At 38.4% G+C, this 26,550-nt stretch overlaps 1 protein-coding gene across 1 annotated transcript in view; it reads left to right on the top strand.

Moving 5' to 3' along the window:
• LOC150081826 (XK-related protein 6-like) overlaps positions 1–26,550 on the top strand; it is a 208,021-nt gene continuing 181,471 nt past the window's right edge. Inside the window, exon 1 of the mRNA XM_090380331.1 lies at positions 1–481. Coding sequence (XP_090236457.1) covers positions 57–481 — 425 coding nt within the window. The 5' untranslated portion in view covers positions 1–56. The remainder of the gene's footprint in view (positions 482–26,550) is intronic.

Raw genomic sequence — 26,550 nt, 5'->3', positions numbered from 1 at the left:
ACTCTGATAATTGTTGTATTGCGATTAATGAGAATATGCCATAACTCTCAAAAGGTATGACTGCAATGAAAAACCCGAATTTTGCCAAAAGTGCTGTTGATAGCGAAGTGCATGAAGATCAAGAAGATACTGAAGAATGTAATTTTAGAAATAAGACGGAAGAAAGTGATGTGGTTGAATCTACACCATCGTGTCTTATATTTACCGTGTGGGATGTTTTGGCTATTTTAATATCAATAGTAACTTTTTTGTTTGATGTGGTAACAGATATTTTAGTAGCATATCTCCATTATCAGAATGGAAATATGACTTATTTTGTATTAACTGTGCTTCCGTTCCTTGTTGCCACTTTGACGATGACTGGATTCAGTTTACGTTGGTATATCATTGATGAAGAAAACCAAAATATAATACATCCAGCGCAGTGGCAGTGGGTACTTCGCATTGTGTTTCTTCTTTTACAGTTGGGACCTGTACTTAGGTGAGCAAAACTTCAGACATTAGGTTATATTTATGTAAAAGGAATGAACAAAATCTAAATGGGATACAATTTTTTTTTTTTTTTTTTTTTTTAATTTTAAGGCTGCTTTCAAGGCACCCTTAAAAAAAAAAAAAAACCTTAAAGGAGTAATAATAAAATGAGAAATAAATGCCCACCCCTGTTATCATTAAATTGCTTTATTGGCTGACTCCAGATTATGGGTACACCTTGTCACTGTGTTGTGCGCATGTTCAAATTTTCAAATTTGGGACGTATTCAAGCAAAAGAAGTCACTTCCTCCGGAGATGTACCAATAATCTGGAGTATTACCTAAAATGCATGTTGAAAATCATTGCCTACTTAATTTTGCTAGCACGGAAAAGGAGGTGATTGTCCCTCTGTATAAAGCAATGGTCAGACCACGCTTTGAGTACTGCGTACAGGTCTGGAGGCCTCATTTTAGGAAGGATGTAGATTTGCTTGAGCGTGTACAGAGAAGGGCAACAAGATTGGCGAGGGGAACGAAGAGACCCTCTTACCAAGAGAGGCCTAAGTTCTGCAAATTGCAGTGGTTGGAGACTAGGCACCTGTGCAGTGATCTGATTGAGGTGTATAAGGCCTTGAATGGATTGAGCACGCTGAATTCTGATGGGATCCTTCCACTTGTTCAGATTATGAACCTAAGGGGGCATAAATTCAAATTAAGAAAAGACGGATGTAGAATAGATGTGCGGAAATTTGCCTTTGGCCAGCGGGTGGTTAATTGTTGGAACAAACTTCCATCTGTCATTGTGGAAGTTGATTGGCTAAATAAATTAAAGAGGAACTGGACAGGCATTTCGAGGGAATGGTGTGTTTTTTTTTTTTTTTTTTTTTTTTGGGGTGATGCTGCATAAGCTCATACACTTGCTTTCTTGCATCACATGCTACTACTACTTATGATGTGGGTTATGACTATAAGTCTACTGAGCTGGAGAGAGTGAGCCCATGTAGGGTGGGAGAAATAACACGCACACTCACTTGCAAGTAAGAGAGAGAGAGAGAGAGAGAGATATTAGATGTGAAGTTGGTTATCTTGATTCCCCCAAATGTGTCTTGGATCAGTTTGGAATTATATTTAGAGAATTAATGATGTAATGGGGGATATTATACAAACCAGTTTTACTGCTTTTAGCATCCATTACCACCTTGGCATAAGAGGCATCATAGCTGTAATTCTTCATACTTAACTGAAAAAGTGCATGTGATTGCAAACAAGGCATTCAAAGGTGTATTGACCAGGCTAAAAAAAACTGCATATCTATGTGGTTACTTTTGATGCAATCAGTGTGTGTGTGTGTGTGTGTACACACTGATTGCATGTGTGCGTGTGTACACTCATTGGTTGTTGCAGATCATATCATGTCAATTAAACTTATCATTTACATCTACTTTTATCCATAAAAGCAACATGTGTTTGGTGCAAGGTAAATGAAAAGCCCATAGTTGAGGAATATAAGCAGCAGTTACTTTGGCAACTTAGTTTTCTGTTTACTGATTGCCACCTACAAACTTGCAAATTTTTGAGAGTATGTATATTGTATACTCTTTATTTAAAAGCAAATAAAATATTTCTTTCTACTACTGTTAAGTTTTTTTTGCCTGATGTGCACTACTGTGAACTTTGATATCAGTAGACCTCCCATAATTTTGATATGATATGATTCTGAATTGCAACATAATTCAGAAAGCATTTTGCTGTTAAAGTTTTCGCAACTTCATTTCTTTCTTCTTCTTCATCTTCTTTTTTTTTTTTTTTTTTTTATGCAATCTCCAAGCACAAAAGGCATCCAAATCTGTAGTACTTAATACCATGCAAGGATTGAGGGGGAAGGGTGGGGGATGCCAGAAACTTTTCTCTATAGACTAAACAGTTGTTTCACCACTTCAAACCTCTAATAAGCAAAGTGGTGGTATTGCACCTGTTGATGAGTCATCACCATCTAGTGTTAGTATTATTATTATATTACTGTATTGTGTTACCTTGTATTAATAGGGGTACTAGTCAGTATTGGCATACTGATTAGTTAGTGGTACTAGTAGTAATGTGCATGAAAGATAGAGGGATTTTGAGAGAGATTTAAGTGTGAACAATAAAAATAAGCAAATGGATGTAATTTGCAATTTATTTTTATTGATTAAAGATAAAGATACAAAAGGCTTCTAATTCAGTCTCAGCTTCATTGCCAATACAGAAATTTTAATTATATTGAATTATTGGACCTGCACTTATTTTAATAAAAAAAAATTTTTAATGATGGCTGGCTGAAGTAAAATACTTAAAAGTATTTTTCCTGAATGTTTATTATATAAAGAGTGCCCTAAGGATTATTTTTGGTGCTCCTTGTTATTTTTCATATTACTGATATATTCTCAACCTTAACTTATAGCAACACTTAATAGTTATGTTTATGATCAAGTTTGTCAGTATAACAAATGACTGAAGTAACTACAAGGAATTTTAAAGAGATACTAACAGATTGCTTAACTGGATCAGAAATAATAATTTATATGTGAACTGAAAAAATGTTGTCATCACATTTTCAGATTACCACAAAATTGCAAATGTCTCATTTGGGCATAAGTTTTAATATCATACACTGTTTATATTCATTTTACTGAAACAATCAAAAACAACTCTAGAGTATTGAGAATAACTAAATGCATATTTAACAACTTCATGATTACTGTATAATCAAAATATATCATTTGACTGTTCTTCCACTAATTGAATATGCATCTCAAATTTGGACATCCCATGCAGCTGGCCAAAAAAGACAAAAGAATTAAAAAAAGTTTTAGCAAATACCTGTACTATGGAACAGTGCTTTTTTTTTGTAAAACAAAAAAAAAAAAAAAATAGGTGCCAGTACTCATTCTTTGTTATCAGGAAAACTTTTGAATTAAAAGTACTCTAAAAAATCTTTTTTCCTGATATTGTTACTTTAGTGATGATGTTTCTGGAATAAGAATAACAAACTAAGTATATTAACACACAGTTTATTAAGCAAAATTTATCATTCAAGTACCGTATTTCCCCATGTATAAGACATCTTAATTTTGGAGCCCGAAATTTGAAAAAAAAAATGTACTACATAAAGTTATTGAACTCAAGTTTTGTTCATCATGGAATTCATACAATTCATCACTGTCAAAACTCCCATCCATTAGCTTGTCCTCATGTGTCTGATGACAAATCACTGTCTTCATATATTGCCTCGTCCTCAGTTCCATCTATGGCATTTGAAATGCCACACTTCTTAAATGACTTGACAACGATCTCAATCTTGATATTATCCCGGGATCTTTTCACCCAGGTACGAACTTCTCCTATAGTTGATTTCTTCTCTTCCTGCTGGTGTCAAATTGTACCCAGAAGACTTCATCCATTGGTTCCATTCGTCTTTCATGGCAGCTTTGAAGGGTTTGTTAATGCTGACATCAAGTGGTTGGAGCTGGGATGTCAAGGTATGACGGCAAGTTTTGTTTTTGCTCTGCAGCAATCTTCTTTGTATTTTTTGTTATGTGTGCCCTGAACTGATCAAGCACCAATAGGGCAGGTTTGCGTAAGAGCCCACCTGATCTCCTGCTCCAAACTTTCTCAAACCAGATCTTCATACCATCCTGATCCATCCAGCCCTTGTCATGAACGTGGACAATCACTCCTCGAGGAATGTCTTCTTTTGGCATTGTTTTGTGTTTAAAAATCAGCATAGGCGGCAGCTTGGTTCCGTTGGCACAACAAGCTAGAACAACTGTATAATGGTTCTTTTCATGTCCACTTGCCTTCACAGTTAGTTCTCACCCCCTTCTTATCAACAGTTCTGTTACTTGGGACATGAGATTGAAGGGGGACTTTGTCCATATTTGCAATCTGTCCCAACTCAAACTGATGTCTTCCGACATTGAATGACAAAACAATGAAATTCAAGGACCTTCTGCTCATTGCTTTCAGCCATCTTTTGGGCAAATCTGGTGCGTGTACGCACCAGATTTGCCCAAATTTGTTTGTTTAGTTCATTCCGTTTCATGAACTTGAAGCACCAATTATGTCCTCCTTTGAAATCAGTAAATTCTTTTTCATCAGCGATTCTTTTTGCCTCATGCTGAATCATCTTTGTGGACACAGGAATTCCAATTTCCCTTTGCTCTTCAATCCATATCTTCAATTCCCTCTCTAAATCAGGCCATTCTGCTGACTTGCCTCTCATGGCCTTCTTCTGCCGTGGTATTTTCAGTAGCGTTTCTTCTTCCCGTAGCCAGTCTCGGATTGTTTTCTCAGTTGGAGGAGGACCAAACTTACGTTCAGCAGCACAATTTCCATTCACTTTTGCAAACTGGATCACTTTTAACTTGAATTCAGCACTGTACGAAAATCTTTTCTGAGCCATTTCTGGGCAGAATGTAACCTAATATACCAGTAACAAGTGCGAAACAATGAGCGCAAAGACAAACGCGAAAAAGCAGGAAATGGAAGTAAAAAATCTACCACCACTGTATAAGACGCACCCAGTTTTTAGACCCCCAAATTTTTCGAAAAAGGGGGCATCTTATACATGGGGAAATACGGTATATCAGAAAATAAGTAAAATATTAGTAAAACAAGTAAAAATAATTTCATAATAAAGTTTTTGTAGAATATTCCAAATTTTTATTAAGTTCTCATCCGACACACTATGCTGACTTATTTTCATCCTGTTTGTGTCTGTTGCTGAATGATGTTTCCGAAGCAGCCATGAATCAACATTTTGCTGGATCGAAGCGTGTCAGCAGTGGGCTTACAATTTTAAGAAACAGTAGTGAAGAAACATTTTATCATCAACGAAGCTCTGGTTGGGCTGAAGATCATATTAATTTGTGAAAATCCTGTTCATATTCACTCAGTGAAATTGGTATAATACTCAGTGTTGATCAAATGCTTCAATTCTACTGAAACCCTCTCTTCAATTAGGTATTCCCAAAATCCATGAATTGTATCTGTTTCATTTAACCTATTTGACAATTTTTTAACTTCATTTTCACCAAATGCCAACATTTCATGTTTAAAAGGTTTAATACCTTCGTTGTCCTCATTTTCCTTCTCTCGTCATCAATATTGTGACTAGTTCTTTGAACCAGTTGTTAAATTTGAATTTTTTTTTTTTTTTTTTTTGAAACTGACCAAAATGTTGGTGTCATTCGTATATTCAAGTACTGTGACCACTAAACAGAGATGGGGAAAATTTGCGAAAAAATGTTTGTATAACAACCGTTCCCCCTCTCTTCCATCATGCAGTATTACTGATGACTTTTGAGGTTATGATGTACATCATCGCGAGATCCAATCTTCCTTACATTTCGAAGGTACAGCTCTAAAACTGTGTTCGCAGATCGGCCTCTAGTTAGTACACCGGACTGAACCTATTGGTAACACTTTAGGAGGCTTCCAGATCAGCTAGTGTATAATCTTGCAACCTTTACTCTACCGGATAGTGACTAGAGGGAGTGAGAGTAGTGTGTATGGGGGGGGGTGCATTGTCGAGGCCATGTTATGTGAAGGATCTGGGTATATTCTTACCATGTGTATGCCATATCCAAAAATTTAATTACTTTGTACAGCATGTCTCATCCCCCCGCCCGCTTTTTCTTATTATTGAATACACAATGAATTGTCAAACTAATAGAGTAAGCTTATCTGAGAAAAGATCTAAACCTCCCAAACACATGACTCAGACCAGAGCAACAAAGCAAAAGGCTCAAGCTAATAGGAGTGCTGTGGCTCAGGGGAGAACTGAGGGGGGAGGGGCAGTTGCCCTCTGAATCACAGCCTTTTAAAATGCACTATTTGCTTGATGTTTGTGGAGCAGTCAGGTACAGGACATGATACTGCCATGGGGGGATGTCATTGTATGAGCGCGATGCAAGGAGTGTGAGGAAATCGGGTGACAACTCAGCATTGTTATGGGCCTATATGAGAGCTTGAAGGACAGGGTGGATGCCCTCGGATTAAAAGTGAGGGGCCCATCAAGTTCTCAGCTGCCCACACCAATGCCAGAGCTTGCACTTGAGCATCACACAACACAGCGGCAACCCCCAAGGCAGAATGTGCTGGTCCCAAAGGAACTAGTAGTTGTTGGTGACTCTATTGTCAGGGAAACATGCTTTGTAAAAAGGATAGGTGGACAGGATCAGGTATTTCTGCCAGGGGCAAAGGTTGATGACGTTGTAGAGCGGATATCATTTTTTAAGGGCACAAAAGGTGGTATAGTTGTACACGTTGGCACTAATGATATTAAGAGTAACAGAACGGTGGAATTACTTAACAGGTACAGATCACTGTTGAAAAAAAAGCCATGAATTAGGGTTAAATTTGAAAGTGTCGGCAATTTTGCCAGACAGGATAGGAGGGAGTATAGGATGAGAGCCCTGCCGATCAATTCGACATTGGAAAGATTGTGCAAGGCTCAAAGGGTAGAATTTTTTTTCAGCCTGGACTGTACTTGCTAACAGGAGAGTCTGCTTCTACAGGGATGGGATACACTTAAATAGAAAGGGTGCAAGAATGTTTGCTGATGCTATCGAGGTAGTGTTAGGTGGATCGGAAAACTGCTAGATTGGGGGGATACAAGGACTAATAGATTAACAGTAGCCACTGGAGAGGTGAAAGTGATTCTTGCACTGCTTCTGTTGGAATGAGCAGCAGATTGGAAAATAAGATGCAGGATATTTCAGAGACTGCCGGGAGTCATTGGGGTAAAAGTAAACACATGGTTTGTGTTAGGGTAGCTAAGAAAAAGAACAGGTGCATGTATACTTGCGTGTACACCAATGCTAGGAGTTTGGTAAATGAATTTGAGGTATTGCTCAAAGTATCAAAGGCGGATATTGTTGGGATATCAGAGAGGTGCTATCACCCAGATATCAGTAATGCAGAACTGGAATTTGGAACTCTATAGGAAGAGTGGAGGGGTTAGTTAAGAAACACATAAAATCCAAGAAAGTGAAGCCAGTCGACATTGCTGAATAGTGCAATGTTAGTCAGTTTGGTGTGATATAAGCATTGGGAGATCAAAATTGAGAGTAGGAGTGTGCTATAGGCCTAATGACTCTGATGAGTATAATAAACTGTACAGGGAAATAGTGGGCCAGTAAATCAGAGAGTCTTATAATGGGGGATTTTAATTTCCCAGATATTGATTGGAATTTGTGGGTTGGCCACTCACACACTAGCAGGGCTTTTGTGGATTTATTGGATGATTGTTTTCTAAATCAGCATGTTTGGGAGGCAACTAGAGGGAGCAATACTCTTGATTTGATTATCAGTAGTGATTCTTCATGCATTAAGAATCTGCAGATACAGGAACCACTAGGTGGCAGTGATCACAGTGTGCTGAAGTGGGATTTACTCAAGGAGGTAACTACCATCAAGGGGTAAAGGGAAGGGTTATTGCTTTCGTAAAGGCGACTATGATGGTCTGAGACAGTATTTAAATTCTAACCAGTGGGACCAACTGATGATGTTACCAACAGAAAACTCAAAATGGGAAGCTTTCAAAGAACTTATCTTGGAAGCTACTAGGCTTTACATACCAACTAAGAAATATTGTTCAAGGTTCAGGCCTAAATGGATGTCAGATGAACTAATGAGACATATGGCAGAGAAGAAAAATGCATGGGATACATATAAATTAACATGTGACACAGAAGCCTATGATAGATATAAGTTGATCTGTAATCAAGTTACAAAGGAGGTTAGGCAGGCGAAGGCAGATTACGAGAAATCTTTGGCAAGGGATGCAAAGAAAAACAGCAAGGAGTTCTTTACTTATGTAAACTCTAGAAGGAAGGGGATGAATCAGATTGGTCCACTTGATATCGATGGTTCAACTATTGATGATCCTGCTCGGGTAGCTAACAAACTAAATCAATATTTTGCATCTACATTCACACATGAGGAGTTATTCAGGAAGGGGAAAATGCCATAGATGAAGTAAACACTGGCAGTGAGCTAGATGATCTTGTAATAACAGAGTAAAGTGGAGGAGAAATTGTTGAAGATAAATACAAGATAGGTACCTGGGGTGGATGGGATCTATCCAGTTATATTAAAGGAGGCAGCAAAGGAAGTAAGCAAACCCTTAGCCATAATCACGAGAGCTTCTTTGGACTCAGTGGAGGTACCCATAAACTGCAGTTTATGGGTACCTAACAGCAAGATAATTTTCCTTGGTGATTTTAATGTTCACAACTCCAGCTGGCTTCTGTTTTCTAGTTACACCAACCCAACTGGTTGAGATGCTGAGGCTTTTGCAATTTCTAATGACCTTGCACAGATTGTTCATTGACCTACAAGAATACCAGATAATCCTAACGATACGCTTGAACATTTTCTCGCAAACAACCCTTCTAAGTACACGGTCAAAGTGAGTGGTCCTCTAGGTTCCTCAGATTAAAATTTGGTGATTGTCTCTTCTCCAATGGAGCCTCTATCTCATGGCTATTCCCAACCTCGTATTGTTTGGTATTACAAGAATGCAAAATGGGATGACCTGTGAGATTTCTTTTCTTTGGTCTGATTACTGTTTCAAAACTTCTGATGGCAGTGTTTGCTCAGATCATGTCAGTGAAATTATTCTTGTATGAATGGAATCCTTTATTCCACATTCCACTTTAAAATCTAGTCCTTTATCTAAACCTTGCTTTTCCATTAAATCTGTTCAAGAGAAGAACGTTGCATATTGTAATTGGCTTGTTTCCAATTGCAACAATTGTAAAGCAGTCATTAATCAGTCCAAACTAGATTTTGAACAGGCTGAGTAGAAAACTTGCTTCTTGCCTTAATGGTAGCCAAGCAGTCTCTTTTGCCAACTCTATTAGCCCCAAATTTTGACCATCTCTGCTTCCACCATCTGTCAAAACCAGATGGTTCTGTTGTCACTTCAGCCAAGAATAAAGCTGACCTGCATCCCATTTTTCTTCCAACTCTTGTATTAATGATCTTGGTAAAACACTTCCTAACATGCTGCATTCAGTTCCTCCTGTTGTGTTCTGTCAAAAGGATGTCAGAAGGATTTTGACGAATCTTAATATTAAGAAAGCTCCAGGTCCTGATAGTATTTCTCAACTTGTTCCCAAAACCTGTGCTCCTGTTCGTTGCCTCCTTTTTTTTCACTTTCTTATTCGAAAGGTGGTAGATGACTTTCATCAGCCGGTGAAATACCACCACTTTGCTTATTGGAGGCTTGAAGTGGTGAAACCCATGTTTAGTCTCTAGAGCAAAGTTTCCGGCATCCCCCTCCCCCATACTTCTCCTTCAACCCATGCATTGTACTAAGTACTATAGGTTTTGATACCTTTCGTGTTTGGAGTTTTCATTTAAAAAAAAAAAAAAAGGCATTTTTCCTTCTGCTTGGAAATTTGCTCATATCCAGCCAGTTCCTAAAAAGGGTGAGAAGTCCCTCCCAGCCAATTATTGTTCCATTGAAATTTATTTATTTTATTTATTATTCAATTTATTGGATATGCTTCACCACTGAACAGCCTTCAGCTAGGAGGGTGCCTATATACATTTGTACATTATGACGTAGACAGGAAACATAGAAGTCGTACATAAATTACGCATACATAAACATTACTTTCTATAAAATAATACAACAAATAACATCTGTGTGCAAATAAAGCACATTCAAATATATATAGTGACACAGCAAAGAGACATATAAACACATACGCATCCTAATTTATACATATACAGCTAATACATATACTTACAAACAAATAATAATTTAAAACAAATTAATTCTTTAATAAAGTACAGTTCATGGGAGATTCCATCCTGAAGGAGAAAATGAGGAAACTTCTACAGTTGTATGTGGTAGTACCCGTCCTCTATCTTCTCAGATCTGTATACTTTCTCATCACAGAACTTGTGGGGATCAATCTTCAGGGTGTTGTACATTTGGAGGATGTTAGATGGAAAACATCTTCTAAGCATAGTTAAATTCTGTAGTAAGTTTGCATGCACTATTGCAAACGATGCGGGAAAGCCTAGGGCCTACAACAAAATTATGGACATTTGGGGCGTCAAGGCGATCGGTGAGGAATTGACAGAGATTGCGCAGATTTCCTGCAATGAGCAACCGATTCCAAGAAGTGCAACCAAGGTTAGCATACGTGATTGATCTTGAGATGGTGAAAGGGTGGCCATTAACACGGTTCAACCACCTTAAAATCCAGTACTTGATACCCATGAAGTTTTTGATGTTAGTGAGGGAAGCAGAGGACCAGATCATCGAGGCATACATAGGAATCGGAACAAGATGTTTGTATGTAGTGTGTAATGTTTTGGTTATTTACTCCAGTAAGTTCCTGACTTATCGCCCACATTGCTGACAGTTTTTGCTTTAGTGTTGGTGAAGTTCTGTTGGAAGGTCAGGCTTTCATCCCAGGTGAGCCCTAGATCAGTGTGATGAGAGACCTTTTGGACCCTAATACCATTGATGTAGATGTCTGTTCATCTTCTTCAGGTTGGTGAAAGGCATTTGTGCTGACCTGGTTGGATTTATGGATAGGCCAATATTCTCAAGATAATCTCAGTCAAATTCTTCTATTAGGGCAATGGCATGGGCATTGATTGCATCAGATTTGTCACTGTGTTTCTAAGAGATGAAGAGTTTTATATCTTCTACGTAAGAGCTGCAGTCAGGATGCTTAGAGAGGAAGGGGTCCAGGGCGGCAGCAAAAAATAGTGCAGAAAGGACGCCACCTTGGGGGACAACCTCTGTAGATGACATGGTTCGATTGGACGGTTCTATATTCAACTCTCAAATGCCTTTGTTTGAGAATGGAAACGATGACTTTTAATAGGCCTCCCTGTATTCTGAAATGCCCTTCAAGTATTGTCATCAAGGAATTGATTGAGACATTATCAAAAGCAGTTTTAATGTCTAAAAATACTATATCAATCTATTCTTTGGCGTTCAGAGTCATTTGGATCCGAAATAGGGTGTCCATTAAATTCGTCACAGTTGATCTCTTTGGAATCAGTGTGTAAATATGGTGGTCTTTTCCGGAAAAAATGCATGACAAGAATTAGCAGCAGAGTCTGCTCGAACAATTTTAATAAATTGCAGCTTATAGAGATGGGACGAAAATCCTTCTTGTCTTTCGGATGTTTGGCTTTAGGCACAGGTTTTACAATGTAATGTTTCCTTATTTCAGGGATAACTCCAGTGTGTAGGGTTTCTCTAAATATGTGTAGCAAGACCTCAATGATGAATGGACTGCTTACTTTCATGATGAAGAGGAGGAACATATCAGGCCCAGAAGTGGATTTATTTACTTCTATTCGATTACTTCTACTCTTTTTAAAGTAAGGGAGAAATCAATTAACCACCAATTTTAGAAACCTTCCATCTGATCAACGATTGCCAGTATGGATTCCGTCAGTGTCGCTCCACTGGTGATATTCTGGCTTATGTTACCCATTTGTGGACAAATTCAATGGAAATGTTTGGTGAAACACAAGCAGTTGCTCTTGACATCTCAAAGGCTCTCATCCGTGTTTGGCATAAAAGTCTTCCAAAGAAGCTTCATTCTTATGGTTTGCCAACCAATTTTTTGTAATTGGTTATCCAGTTTTCTCACTGAGGGTGATGGTAGATGGCTCTGTCTTCTAACTTCTCCACTAATGCTGGTGTCCCCTAAGGTTCAGTTCTTTCACCCACTCTTTTCCTCTTGTATATTAATGACCTTCTTCCATTGACTGGAAATCCTATCCATAGTTTTGCTGATGATAGCACATTGCATTCCACTTTCCATTTTGAAAAACCTTGCCCTGCTCAATCAGCTTCACTTTGCCAGTGGGGCAAAGATAACTTAGTTGATTCAATCTTTCTAGAACTCAGTCTTGTCTTATATATTGCAAAAAGGATTCTTCTGCTCCTATGCTTATCTTTGGTGACACTGATTTCTAGGCAAAATGATAGCTCTTTTGGGGATTACCCTGACTTCTAATTTCTCTTGGCACAAGCATATTACAAATATTGCTTCCTCTGCATCTAAAAACCTTGGTTTTCTCTTTCGCTCTCTGCATTACTTTTCTTCCAAATAGCAGCTAACTCTGTACAAATCGCAAATCTGCCCTACCATGGAATATTGTTCCGACATCTGGGGCAGTGCCCCCAAAACCTCTGTTTTCTAGATTCCATTCAGAAGAAGGCAGTTAGGTTAATTAATGACTCCTCTCTCTGTCTAATAGACGTACTGTTTCTGCTGCATGCCTTTTCTACATAGTGACAGTGTTTTGGTAGGTTACTAGCGGTATCCAGGGTTTCCCCTATATCCGCCGTTGTTTAAGCGTTTATCTTTGCCAGCATAAAATTTTTTAACAATTTCTCTAATGATAACGTATACAAATTTGAATTTTGACTAAAAAAAAAAAAAAAAAGTATGTATATATATATATTTACTTAGGGCTAGTTATGCTTATGTTATATATATAAAAAAAAAAAAAAATTATTTTACCCTTTAATTTGTATTTTAGTGTATGTAGTGTGTTGTTCTCGTTGTTTGTGGCTGGCAACTGGCATTTAGCAGCAGGGAGTCGCGGACTTGTAGTGTCCCGACCCCCCGCTCCCGTCAATTGCCACGTGGAGGCAGCCAGTTTCTCTTGCGCTCTTAATCATTTCCTTATTAAACAATATTTTGGTAGTACCCTGGCTCTCGCAGGGCTCAGTCCTGACCTAGGGCGGGCGTTTTAGGATGTTTTTAGTAGCCGGACCTCTGCACACGCAGGGCCCAATCCTGTCCTTGTGGAGAAGCCCGGCATTCTAGGTTATTTTATATCTATTTCAATTCTTTATCATTTACATAGGCATATAGTCAGTCAGTCTTACATAGGCATAAAAGTCAATCAGGCATTCTAGGTTATTTTATATCCATTTCAATTCTTTATCATTTACATAGGCATAAAAGTCAATCAGTCTCTTATAATCACTGTTGTTTTCTTATGTGCTAGGTGAGTTTTTGTGTGTCACGTACAAGTTTGTGTGTTCCCTGACCTTTTCATGTGGTCAGCAGGTATACTGTCTTACTTTTCAAGCCATAGGTCCATGGCAGACTGTGTTTTCCTTGTCCTGCCCTTCTTCCTTTCACTTGGTAATTATTGACAATACAACACGCGTTACCTTCACAGTGTAGTGTTGTCACAGGACACGGTTACCTGCTAGTCTGGCAGGCCTAGGAGAGTCCTTCTCTGGAATGCTCTCTCTGCAAAGTTCGCCAGTGCTTGGAAGGTTTCCAGTGATTCCGTCACTTTGAAGAAATCCTCCGTGTGGTACACCTCTGATATTAGCTGGAACGGTTGCCTCAGGTCCGTGTAGTTAATGCAGTCCAGCATTATGTGTTGCACTGTTTCGTGCGACCCGCATTTGCAGTCAGGAGAATCGGCCAGCCTCAGAGCATGTAGTCTTGAGTTTAAGCTTCTGTGGCCTGACATGAGGAAAGTACAGTAATACCCCGACTTACGCTACCCCGACTTACGCGAACTCGGAGTTACGCGGTTCTTGATTTTTTCGTTTGGCAACGCTGCCGCCCACTATCTTCAAGGTCGTTTTTCATATGTTATCGATATACGGTGCGACGGCGGAGAATGAGAGTGAAAGATGAACAAAATTCAACTTTGCTGCTTTTATGTTTTTTATATCAGTGAAGGGGAAACACATTTCACCATAATAACGTAAAAACCAACACAATTCCAGCTATCGGTATAATCGCAAATGCAATTAGATCGAGTTTACTACCAGTTTATAACAGATTTCACTAGCAGAAACGCAACTGGATTTTTATTGTTTTATGGTAGTAACCCCTGGAAATGTGAGGTGTTAATAGTGTATCTCTGCCTTTATGGTGTTGTTTATTCAGTTGCTACATGCGCGCAGCTTTGTTTATGCGTATCAAGCGTGCCTCCTCGTTTTGTAATTGTGCTTTATTCCCTAAAAATTAGTAAAATACTTAAAAGGTGTGAAAAGGAAGCGTCCTGGTGAAGACACTGCAGATTCAGAGAGAAAAAGAAAAGCAATTATCGATAAACAGAGGCGGACTGGGTCAAAAATTCTTACCCGGGAAAATTTATAGTGGCCTCATACTATGGTTTATGGCCAAAATCACGCCGGCCCACCGGGGTTTCCGCGGTAAGGCTTATGGCCAGTCTGCCTCTGTCGATAGAGAAAAAATATGAAATTGTGAAACGCTTTGAGGGAAATGAAAGACCATGTGATATTGCACGTGCTACAGGCCTAAATGAAGCAACGGCAAAAAGCACATGACAATTGCAAACTTGACAGGTTGAAAATTGAAAGGGCTCAATTGTAAAGGGCTTAAAAATTTTAGAAAACATAGACTCCAACGAAGAACGCGTTATAGCTACAAAGCAAAGAATAAAAAAATTATTAGCTTGCTACGAAGAAATTCTGGGTGAAAAAAAGAAGGCGCTGTGTCGTCAGACGAATTTGTTAGATTTTATGAAGCCATCGACATCGAAATAACTTTTTAACGTAACTCATTTGTTTTTTAATACATATTTTGTATTAATATTTTGTATTAATATGTATAAAGAACTGCAATTTTATTAATATTTTTCTTCTAAACTAAGTGTTTTTGTTAGTCCTTGGTCCCAATTAAGCAAAATTTATATGTATTTATATGCAAAGTTGTACCCCGACTTACGCGATTTTCGTCGGACCCACCTATCGCGTAACTTCGGGGTATTACTGTAGTGTATAATCCTGGTTGCAGCCAAGGTTTGTTTGTCTTGCTTATTTCTTGTGCAAGGGGGAAGAACTGATACGTTGTCCTCCCCTTGGTCTCTTCCCTCCATTCTCTTTGCCATTGTGTAGTAAACATTTCTCTTAGTCTTCTTTGATCTTCTTTGTCTGTTCCATTAAGATTTATTGCATATTCTTCAAAGGCATGTGGGATTCTTTGTCTCCTGTAGTAATTTAGATATGCTTGTATGATTTCATATTTTATGGGTAGCTTTCCACATATTATCTGGAGGGCTGAAGTTGAGATGGTTCGACATGCTCTGGAGGTGGCCAAAAGAAAGATTCTTTGTGTGCCTGTAATAGGTATTTGTTTACTAGGCTGCGTTTGATGCCATGTGCCCAGGCACCCGCTCCATAGCATATAATGGGGAGGAAGAGGCATTGTATAATACAATGCCAGTGTGGATGGTTTTATGTTCCATTTTTTCCTTGCAATTCTTAGTAATTTTCCGGTTAATTTTTGAGTTTTTTTCTTTAAGTATTTTGCATGCTCTATGAAAGTTAAATTTTCATCTAATATTATTCCTAGATACTTGTATTTGGATTCCCTGCCTATACTCTGTTCATTGATTTTAATTAATGGAGGTCTATTTCTATTGAGCTTTCCCTTGAATAGGACTTGTTTTGTTTTTTCTGCTGATATTTCCAGTTTATTTATTGTGCACCAGGACATTAGATCTTCCAGGGCCTCTTTTGCTCTGGATTCCAGCTCGTGCCTTGAGTTACCCTGTAGGATCAGAACAAGATCGTCTGCGTAAGCTATTTTCTCTATTTGGGGGAGATCTTTTGCGAGCCACTCATCAAGGACCGTGTTCCAGCAGACTGGGCCAAGAACAGATCCTTGTGGGCAGCCGCGGGTCACTGGTCTTGTTATGGAGCATGCTCCGCTTGAGACCACGAGGTGCCTGTTTGAGAAGTAGTCTGTAATTAGACGATAAATCGGAATTGAAACCTCTGCCTCTCGAAACCTTGCCAGCACACTTTGCCACCATAGGGTGTCAAAGGCACCTTTAAAGTCTACAGAGACCTAGGACATACTTAAATTCCGAGGGAATAATAGTGTTTAGAACCTGCTTGATAGCTCCCACGGCCGACTTGCCAGGGGTGAAACCGAATTGGCAGTTTAAGGATAGATTTTTCTTAGTATAGTATTGTAGGAATCTGCCTACTATTAGTTTTTCATAGGACTTTACCTATGACAGAGAGTAGGGCAATGGGGCGGTAGGAGGAGGCTAGGTTTGGGGGCTTGTCAGGGTGTTTAATTAGGACTTTGAGGTTTGCTATTTTCCAGGGGGCAGGGAAGATGCCTTCATGTAGGCATTTATTGAAAAGGGTTTCCAGTACTGTGCTGTTCTTCTTCCACAGTCTTTTCATGATAGTCACCTCTATTAGATCCAGTCCTGGGCATTTTCCATCACTAAAGGAGAGTATTGCATTTTCTACAGATACTTCCATTGGCACTGTTCTTCTGAACTGGCTTCTATAATTCCTGCTCTCTTTCAGAACTGTCTGAACATGTGCTGCCACCAGCCAACATCCATTTACTGTCCAACTTCAAACTCACAGAACTAACTTTTCATCTTCCTCGTTTATTCGTTCAACTGCCTGAACTGCCATTTATTCAACATTCATTCAGCTGCCATTTTCTGGAACAGCCTTCCTTCATACGTATTTCCTGAAAATTATAGTCTACAAAAATTTAAGTCTAATGTCAAGAAATATCTTCTTTCGTCTTCTCAACCTCCAACCCAAGCACGGTACTATAGGTTCTAATACCTCATGTTTGGGGTTTTCATAAAAAAAAAAAAAAAACTTCCATGAAACTAATTATTATTTGTCAGAGTAATTTCTTGAAAGTGAACTAAAACAGCATTTTAGATTTTGATAATTATCAAAAAAATTCTCATTAAATGTTTTATTCAGTAATTGTGTATTGTACTTAATAAAATTTTACTTTTACGTGTAACGATATGAAATTGGTATTGTCATAATAGTGTCAAATGCAGTGTTTTCAGTTAAGTATCTCAAACCTGAAATAATTCTTAAATGCCCAACAGAGTTTAACTGGCAGAATCTATATGCCTTTCTTTTGAGGGAAGCTTTATCCTGCTTAGCTGAAGAATTCAGACAAGAATTGCTGGATGGGTGCATCAAAAGAAGTTCGGATTACATCAAGAACATCTCCATGGTTCAATTCTGACATCAAATTTGCTTTTTGTCATAAGCAAAAGGCCTACTGATGATGGAAAAGGGCGAATAATCAACAAGATCTCATCACATATAAAAGGGAAAGAGCTTTATTTTTAAAACAAAAAAGAATGGTTCACAGGAAGCTGATCATTGACAGGATGTGGCTCTCAAAAAGAATACATGTGTTTATGTGAAATCAGTCTGCAATGGAAGAGAGGACCTTTATGGAATGGGCAAAATTATGCTTTGAACAGCCCAATCAACAGCATAATCAGTCAGTCTTTCTCAGTGGTAGGCCCCACGAGCTATCCTGTATTCTATAATTTCACCATCAAGAGTGACCACCTGATCAAGATCATAAAGAAGCTGCTGCTAAAGTCAATAGTAGGTACAGACGGGTTTCCATTGTTCATTTTGCAAATTATGCAGCATTTATATTGTTGATATTCTAGTGCATATTTTTAATCAAATCAGTAGTGCAGATCCCTCAGAATTTTGGAACACATTGTGTACCCAGTACGAAAAGTAAGCATCCGAAGGAGTACAGGCTGTTTGCAATCAGTTGTGGATTCTTGAAACTCTTTGAGAAGGCCATTAACCCTGCACCTACAAAACATTGCTTCAACCACAGGCTTAGCTACCTCCACACATTAATCAAAGGCATGTCTACTAGTACCAACCTACTTGACACACAAGAATACAAAGAATCCTCAGTGGCCGAGGGCAACTTGATGTCGTCTTCTTTGACGTTAAAAGCAGCATATGACTGTGTCAGTATAGATGCATTAATACACATCTCGGAGAACTACTCATCAACCTCCAACCGAAGCATGGTACTAAGTTCTATGTAAAATTCTATGAATTTTACAAGCAATTCTAGAACCTAGGCAGCTTCTATTCACTCATCAAAACTATCAGTATAGGTGCTTGGTCACTAGAGGAGTACCACAGGAGGGGGTTCTTTCCCCTTACTGTTTGCTGCAGCCTTTGAACCCTTCTTTGCATCACAACTGGACTTTGTCTTATGTGGATGACATTAAATTCTACGTAACATCATCTAACCCTAATTAAGCAGCTACCATCAATCAACTGGCCAATCAAAAAATATGACTAGAAATGTATCTAAATTCAAACAGTCTAGAACTTAATGATGCTAAATCAGCTCAAATGACCTTTACAAACAAAAGGTTAAGGAACAACATACATATCTGTATTGCAGGGGAAGCTGTAGCAAAAGTCATTTCACATAAGGACCTAGGCTTAATATGGAATGAAAGCCTTACATTTCAGTAGCATCTAAGCGTCACAAAAACGAAGGCCTGTGAACAATGTGGCTGTTACGCCAAAAGCTCACAGGAATACATGATCCTCAGCTTATCATCTGATATGTCCAACGCTGCATTTATCCCATTCCATTATATTCCTCCATCATCTGGCCCTCAGCACCCAAAACTCACTTCATCAAATTTCTTGGATTAGAGTATTGGATCCTTAAATGGCTTAATAAAATAACAAGGAATATAATGGGGTGCTCTTACGAAGAAAGGCTTAAGTTTTGCAAATTACAGTGTCTGGAGACTATGCACCAGCGAGGTGATCTGATAGAGGTGTATAAAGCCTTGAATGGTTTGAGCATGCTCAATGCTGATGGGATTCTTCCTCTAGCTCAGAATAATCACCTGAGAGGGCATAAATTCAAATTGAGGAAAGACAGATGTAGGATAGATGTGCGGAAATTTGCCTTTAGCCAGCGGGTGGTTTGTTGGTGGAACAGACTTCCATCCCTACTAGTGGAGGTTGATAGCCTAAATAAGTTTAAGGCTCAGCTGGACAGGTATTTTGAACGAACAGAGGGGTGAAGTGGAAGTGGGGTTTTTTTTTTTTTTGGCTGATGCTGCATAAGCTTGCTTTCTTGCATCAAATGCCTCTACTAATGCTAAAGGAGACAGTATAACATCTCTAGATCGGTGATCTAGATCTAAATTCTACTTGAATTTAGAAGTGATGTCTTGGAAACAGCAGATTACTGCCCAAAATATTCTAACGGTCACTAAACTCATAACCTGACGCATAGATGCCCCCAGAGTGGACAACATCGTTAGGACAGCAGGATGCTGCCAGGTAGACTCTTGGCTTTCTCTTTAAACATGGCTAGACAATCATGTCGCCTAAGTACGATGTCCCCCGAAAACATTATCCAGCTTATCAATAGACCAGCGATTGATCTAGACAAGTTCTGTGACTCAAAAGTATACAGATCAGAAAAACAACAGGAAACTTTCACGTGGGGATGGAGCTGTAACATTTACTCCCACCGGAAAAGCTGCACCTAAATTTGTTTACTATTAAATCAGCTACTGAAATTTGTAAATATTTCATATTTATGGCTATTATTTATGTAAGTTGACCTTGTTACATCCACTGGCGTAAAAACTGATTTATATTTTTCATATATAATGTAAACTTGTTTGTTTATATAGAATGTAAAAAAAAATCTCTCTCTCTCTCTCTCTCTCTCTCTCTCTCTCTCTCTCTCTCTCTCTCTCTCTCTCTGTAACTTTGGATTTTTTTTTTTTTTTTTGGCTGGTGCAGCATAAGCCTCAGGCTTCCTTGCACCATATGGCTAATAATAATTAATAGTATTATGGATCACATTCTTTGCTGAATGGCTGTGTAAGGGGTTCAGACCATATTTATTGGGTCAATAAACTGATTTAATAATAATATGGAAAATGTAACCTAACCCACTAATTTTTATCAATTCACTGAGTGGCCCCCGAAAGAAATCTAACTTTGAATTTTTTTGAATATGGCCCCTGTATGGGAAAAAGTTGGACACCACTGCAGAGTAAGGTTGACCCCAGCCCATTGTCAGCATCAAGAATACCCCTTGATCTGCTCACTTTTGAACAGCGTGACTTCTCTGTAAGTAGGGCTACAGATGATCGGATAGGTTTTTAAGAGTACCACTAAATTGTAGAATCGTAATCCCCTTAGCTCTCTTCGTGCAGCAGCACAAATTGCCTGAAGGCCAGAAATGCGAGCTGTGCATACCAAGTTAAGTCTGTCCTAATCTGTTTGTTATATGAAAATATTCTTCGCTCAATGGAAACTATTGTAAATGTAACTTCCAAGGGGAATTTAAAAAAAAAAAAAATGCTATAAAAGGAGTTCATTAAATAGAGGTTCGACTGAGTAATTTAGAATTCTAAAAATGGTTATAATGTTTTATACAGAAAATATCTTAACAATAAACAGTGAAAAATGCAAATTTAGTTAAATAACTTTAAGCTTATTTGAATAGTAGGCAAACGTGAAAAATTTACGGAATATTACAAATTTTAAAGCGTACTGTATTCAAATGTCACACATCACTGTTAATGAAGGTGCCAGTACGCCATACCATTGTGTACCGTCCCCAAAAAAAGCACTACTATAGAAGAGGATTAAACTGTGATTCTCACAATTAAAGTGGTTGGTGTAATTCATAATTATACTTGATAAATACAGTGAAAGAGAACTCTGCTATACAAAAGAATTAAAGGACAAATTATTAAAAATATTACTTTTACAGCACCAAAGATACTGTTTTCCATTAACCTCAACTGTCCTATGTGATCTTCAAGGTACCGGAAGTTATATAACATTGAAACGACTAGAACAAACCATGTGTATTATTATAAAAAAAATGATAGAAAGAAAACAACCTTTTCTCCTTTATGGGGTTTATTCTGTCCTGTGGTACCAAGTGCATGTGGTGGTTTGTTGTGTTCAGTTAGTATTATTATTACTGTTGGTTGAGGAACTCTCTTACTATCCTCAGTAGTTCAGGATTGCAGCTTTTTGAAGTTCCATGAAAGTGTACTCTGGGAGGCCTATTGCTGCTAGGTTTTACTATTTGGTACCATGCCGGTGGGTAATACTGTGATCTAAATGGGCATTACTTGTTCCATATGCTGGATTTCATTGACTTCCTGCCTTAGGTCTGTTGTTGTTGTTATAGGGCTCTGGGGATCAGCGACCGAGGCCACACTTCTCTGTACATGCTCTCTGCAAATTGCGTCTGCCTCGAGGTCAGTCCCTTGTTTACTGGATGACAACCCTGGTTTCTGGGAGAAAGAAACCATACCATCCCTACCCGAGACCAACCAACTGAGCTGTGCTGCAAAAACCCCCTCCCATCTTAGACTGGACCTGAACCCAGGCATTCCTCACCTATTACGGGGAGGATGGTGATCCCACCAACTGTGCCACTTACAAAGGCCTTGCGTCTGTGTATTTCCTAATCTTTTCCTCATTGAGTTTTCTGAAAGTTGCTGGTGTTGGACACCATTATGTTGATCAGGTAGGTAGCCATTTCCTTCTTGCTGATGAGGGTTATGTCTGGTCTGTTGTGCCGGAGATAGTCTTGTCCATTATTATGGTATGGTTTGTGAGTATGGGTCTCAAGGACAGCCTGAGGTTCATACTTGTTATACTGAACACTTTCTTTGATCAACTGGTATTTTTGCACTACTTCTAATACATTGTCCTGATGACCTGGTTGTGTATTAGCATATACTGCATCTGGATGATAACCTTGCACCCTTCAGTGATGTGCTGGATGGTGCCAGGTAGTGCCATTTGTCATTCTGGCATTCTTGGCAATGTAGTTCCTAGTGTGGATTGCTTGGTTTTGGATGGCGAGTAAGAATCCTCTAGTGTTGGGGGATTCATGAGCCATTTCTTGGAACTTCCTTATTTATGTACTCTTGATGGAAGTCATTGTAGTATCTACCATGGAATGCCTTCCTTGCCTGTCTTTCGGTCTTTGTTTCTTTTGTGCAAGTGGGGGTCTCCTTGTTAAAATTGAACCTTGTGTGCTGTTTGTCTGTTTTTTTTATGGTGATCTCCACATATTTTTTTTTTTACTCTTTTTCTTATGGCTTGAGAGATTGGTGCTGTTTTCCTGGAAATAATTCTGCAGGTTCTTAATTTCCTTCTTCTTCTTTTGTTCAGTGAGGTCAGTCTTCTCCCTCCTTCTTTCCATGCTATAGCCAGTATCTCAATGGCAGATTTTGGGTGGTGTTGGCAGTTCTTGGTCATCATTATCCTGGAAGATCCAGGAAATTTATAGTTAAAATCAGGAACCCAAACACTTTCCAAAGTCTTGATTGAATCCATTTTTTTGTCTTTAAGTAATGCAGTGTCATTAAGTTCATACTTTTCATTGGTTTGAACTTCAATTTCCTCTGCATTTGCTGACTTCATATCCTGGACTTCAACAGAATTTTGATGCTCAGATGCACCATCACTCATTTTGAATTTTTTGCTGCAAATTGCAACATTGAACTTTGTTTTCATTTTTCCATTTTATGTATTTAAAAAAAAAAAACCCAAGCGAAATTTTATATAGGAGACCTCAAATTCGAGGCCAAGCATGAGGATCTCGGAAACAGAAATATATGCAAGGTCAGTTAAATTGGTGTAAATTGCGTAATTGGGGACCTAATCTATTGAAAAATAATTTTGTTTTTCGAGAATTTCGAAAAAATGTAAAATTTTGAATTTTTGCTTTTAACTTCTGAGGAAGATGTGTTTTTTTAGTTTTTCTGTCAAATAAAAATTGCGCCGCTGGTCAGATAGTTCTCAAATTTAATCCTCTAGTAAACTTTATTCATTTTTCAACAGATCATTTAGGCCACAATTATGCACCACTGCCCCAATTTAACCGACTTCTTTTAATGAAAAAAGCTGATCTTTGCTATTGAGTTATTTAGTCAATAAACGTATGATGGTAAATTAAAGCTTAAAAAAAAAAAGCAACTGTAAGAATCAAGGAAATGAAAATCCAAATTTTTTACAAGTACTCAATATAAACTTTATGTACCAATTTAAAATTTAATTACCTCCTTTCTATTTTTCACCTCTTGCAATTAAAAAGTGTGGATTATAAATTTTGAAACAAATTGTAACTGCACAAAAGAAACATATACAACTGATGTCACTTTACAACTAAGCTGAAAATCTTGTTAGGTATTAGCCTACCTACTTATGCATATTTACAGTTGAGCCAGCTGAACAAAACCCGTGAAAGTCATATGCCCGATGGCAAAAGTATGCGGAGCTCGAGCTGATAACTTTGGTACAGTGAGGGACATAGTTGAACTTTCGTTTGTGCGGTGTTGTCATTTAGTAATTAAATTGAAATTGGAATAGTGTTTTGGAATATGGAAAATAGTAGTACAAAGTAAAAATATCAGAGTAGAATATAGGCTTGGAGGGGACTGCAGCCCTATACTGGTTATGCCACCGAGCCTGATATCGTCATCGATATCATTGATAAATATACAAAACAACAATGGGCCCAGCACCAAACCCTGGCAGACTCCACTAATAACGTTAATCCATGTAGAGCAGTGTCCATTTATTACCACTCAACCATCACTTTATCCATTGCAGCAACTTGCCTGTAATGCGATACTGCTCTAATTTGTACAGCAGTCTTCCATGTGCAACAGTATCAGAAACTTTTTGAAATCCAAGCATATGATATCAAAATTATTTTTTTGCATTTTTTTACAACTAAGCCGAAAATCTTGTTAGGTATTAGCCTACCTACTATGCATATTTACAGTTGAGCCAGCAAACAACAAAGGTCACAGTTGTTCCTTTGTGACCACATCGTAGTATCCAATCAAATTGGTCAGACAAGACTTCCCTTTAACAAACCCATGCTGTGTCTGAACTATTACTGCAGTCTTGTCGAGGAGATCCTGTATCCCCTCTTTAACTAATGGTTAATGGCACATATCCTGTAGTTTTGAGGAAAAGTGCCAGGTATACTGAGCTATTGAGGTTAATTATGAGGGCATCACACACTGATGGATCCAATATCTCTCTATTACAGAAGATTTAGGAGAAGTCCGGTTGGCCTTCCTCCCTAAAATCCACTCATGCACACCTTCTCGATGGTAAGCCCTGTTACGTCACTTAGGTGGCAACGAACGTGTAGAGTGGTTCTCTTCAAGACGCCTGGTCAGCGTGAAGAGGAAAAGACCAAACCCTCCAGCAATGAGAGCACAACAATACAAATGGCCCTCAGTCCCCAGCAGCTTTCACTCTCCCTCTTATGGCAGCGAGAGGATCAGAGTGGAAGCAGAGGGTGCTAAGAATCTCTGGGTACGACCAGGCTGCCATGCACGGAAATTGAACTTGGCCTGTTATAACGTACGATCACTCATCGGTGAAGACAGGATATTAGAGCTGGAAAAGGAATTAGAAAATGTGAATTGGAATATCATTGGTTTGGCTGAAACAAGAAGAAGAAATGACTCACTTATAAGTTTATCAAGTGGAAATCTGCTGTACACCAATGGAAACAGTGAAAGGAGTGAAGGTGGAGTTGGATTTCTGGTCCATAAAGATTTTAAAAACAACATTTTGGAATTCAAAAGTACATCACCAAGGGTGTCAAGACTAATATTCAAGATTTCTAAGAGGTACAAGCTAAAGATTATAATGATTTATGCACCAACATCGAGCCATGATGATGAAGAGGTTGAAGAAATGTACACTGAAATTGAGAGTCTTCTAGATGAGCAGAAAACACACTACACTATTATTATGGGGGACTTCAATGCTAAGGTTGGAAAAAGGCAAAACAGCGCAGAAAGAGGAACTATAGGAAATTTTGGAATTGGTGAAAGAAATAAGAGGTGAGAGACTTGTGGAATTTGCAGAATCTCAAGGACTCTCAGTAATGAACACTTTTTTCAAGAAAAGGGTAAACAGAAAGTGGACATGGAAGAGTCCAAATGGATTAACAACTAATGAAATCGACTTCATCCTCACTAACAGAAGATATATTGTGAATGATGTTGCCGTCCTGAATAAGGTAAATGTTGGAAGTGATCACAGAATGGTAAGATGTACACTTGATATAGATATAGGAAAGGAAAAAACTGACTCGAGTAAATAATTCAAAGGTCTTTGAAATAACAGAGGAGGAAAAAAAGCAGTATGTACTGGAACTTAAGAACAAGTTTGAGCTTCTGCAGACTGCTCAGGACCAAGATATCGACGAGGAATATTACAAATTTCTGAAAGTGATAAAGCCCAAGAAACCTATAGGGAAACAGAAATCCAAAGAAGAAAAAATTAGTCAAGAAACACTTGTCATGATGAACCAAAGACGACAAATGAAGAGCAAGAAAAACACTGACAGGGAGAAAATTGAGTATACTGAGTTATGCAAAGCCATTAGAAAGAGACTCAGAGAGGACATAAGAAGATTTAACACAAGAAAAGTAGAACAAGCATTAAGGGAAAACAAAGGATTTAAATCAGCAGCCATGAGCAATAATACAGAAAGACAAATGATACTGAAACTGAAGAATAGCGATGGTATACTTATAAACAGCAGAGAAGGCATAATTCAAATAGCAGAAGACTACTATAGAGAATTATACAAGGAGCGAGGGAATGATACCAGAAGTGGGGAAGATGGATTGCAAAGTAGCAACACATACGACATACCCGATATTCTTCCTGATGAGGTAGAACATGCATTGAAGAATCGGAAAGCCCCGGGGGAAGATGAAGTTACTGTAGAGTTGTTAAAATTGGGAGGAAGAGACATAACACAAAAACTGGCAAGGCTCTTCACAAAGTGCATTAGAAAAGGTGTGATGCCTAAGCAGTGGAATAATGCAGTCATAGTTTTGCTGCATAAGAAAGGAGATAAATCAGAAATTGGAAATTATAGATCAATTAGCTTGTTATCCCATATCTACAAGTTGTTCACAAGGGTCATTACTAACAGATTAGAAAGAATACTTGATGAGAATCAACCGAAAGAGCAAGCTGGCTTTAGGACAGGATTCTCAACTATGGATCACCTTCATGTAATATCACAGCTAATGGAGAAAGCAAATGAATATAAAACACCATTATGCCTGGCATTTGTGGATTATGAAAAGGCATTTGACTCCATACAGCATAAGGCAATGTTTCGGGCACTGGAAAGACAAGGCATAGATACTCCATATATTATGA

The sequence above is a fragment of the Mastigoproctus giganteus genome, chromosome 8, assembly GCF_048544385.1.
Source record: "Mastigoproctus giganteus isolate SK-2022 chromosome 8, ASM4854438v1, whole genome shotgun sequence".
Taxonomy (NCBI): Eukaryota; Metazoa; Arthropoda; class Arachnida; order Uropygi; family Thelyphonidae; genus Mastigoproctus; species Mastigoproctus giganteus.
This window is presented reverse-complemented; position numbering and strand designations above follow the sequence as displayed.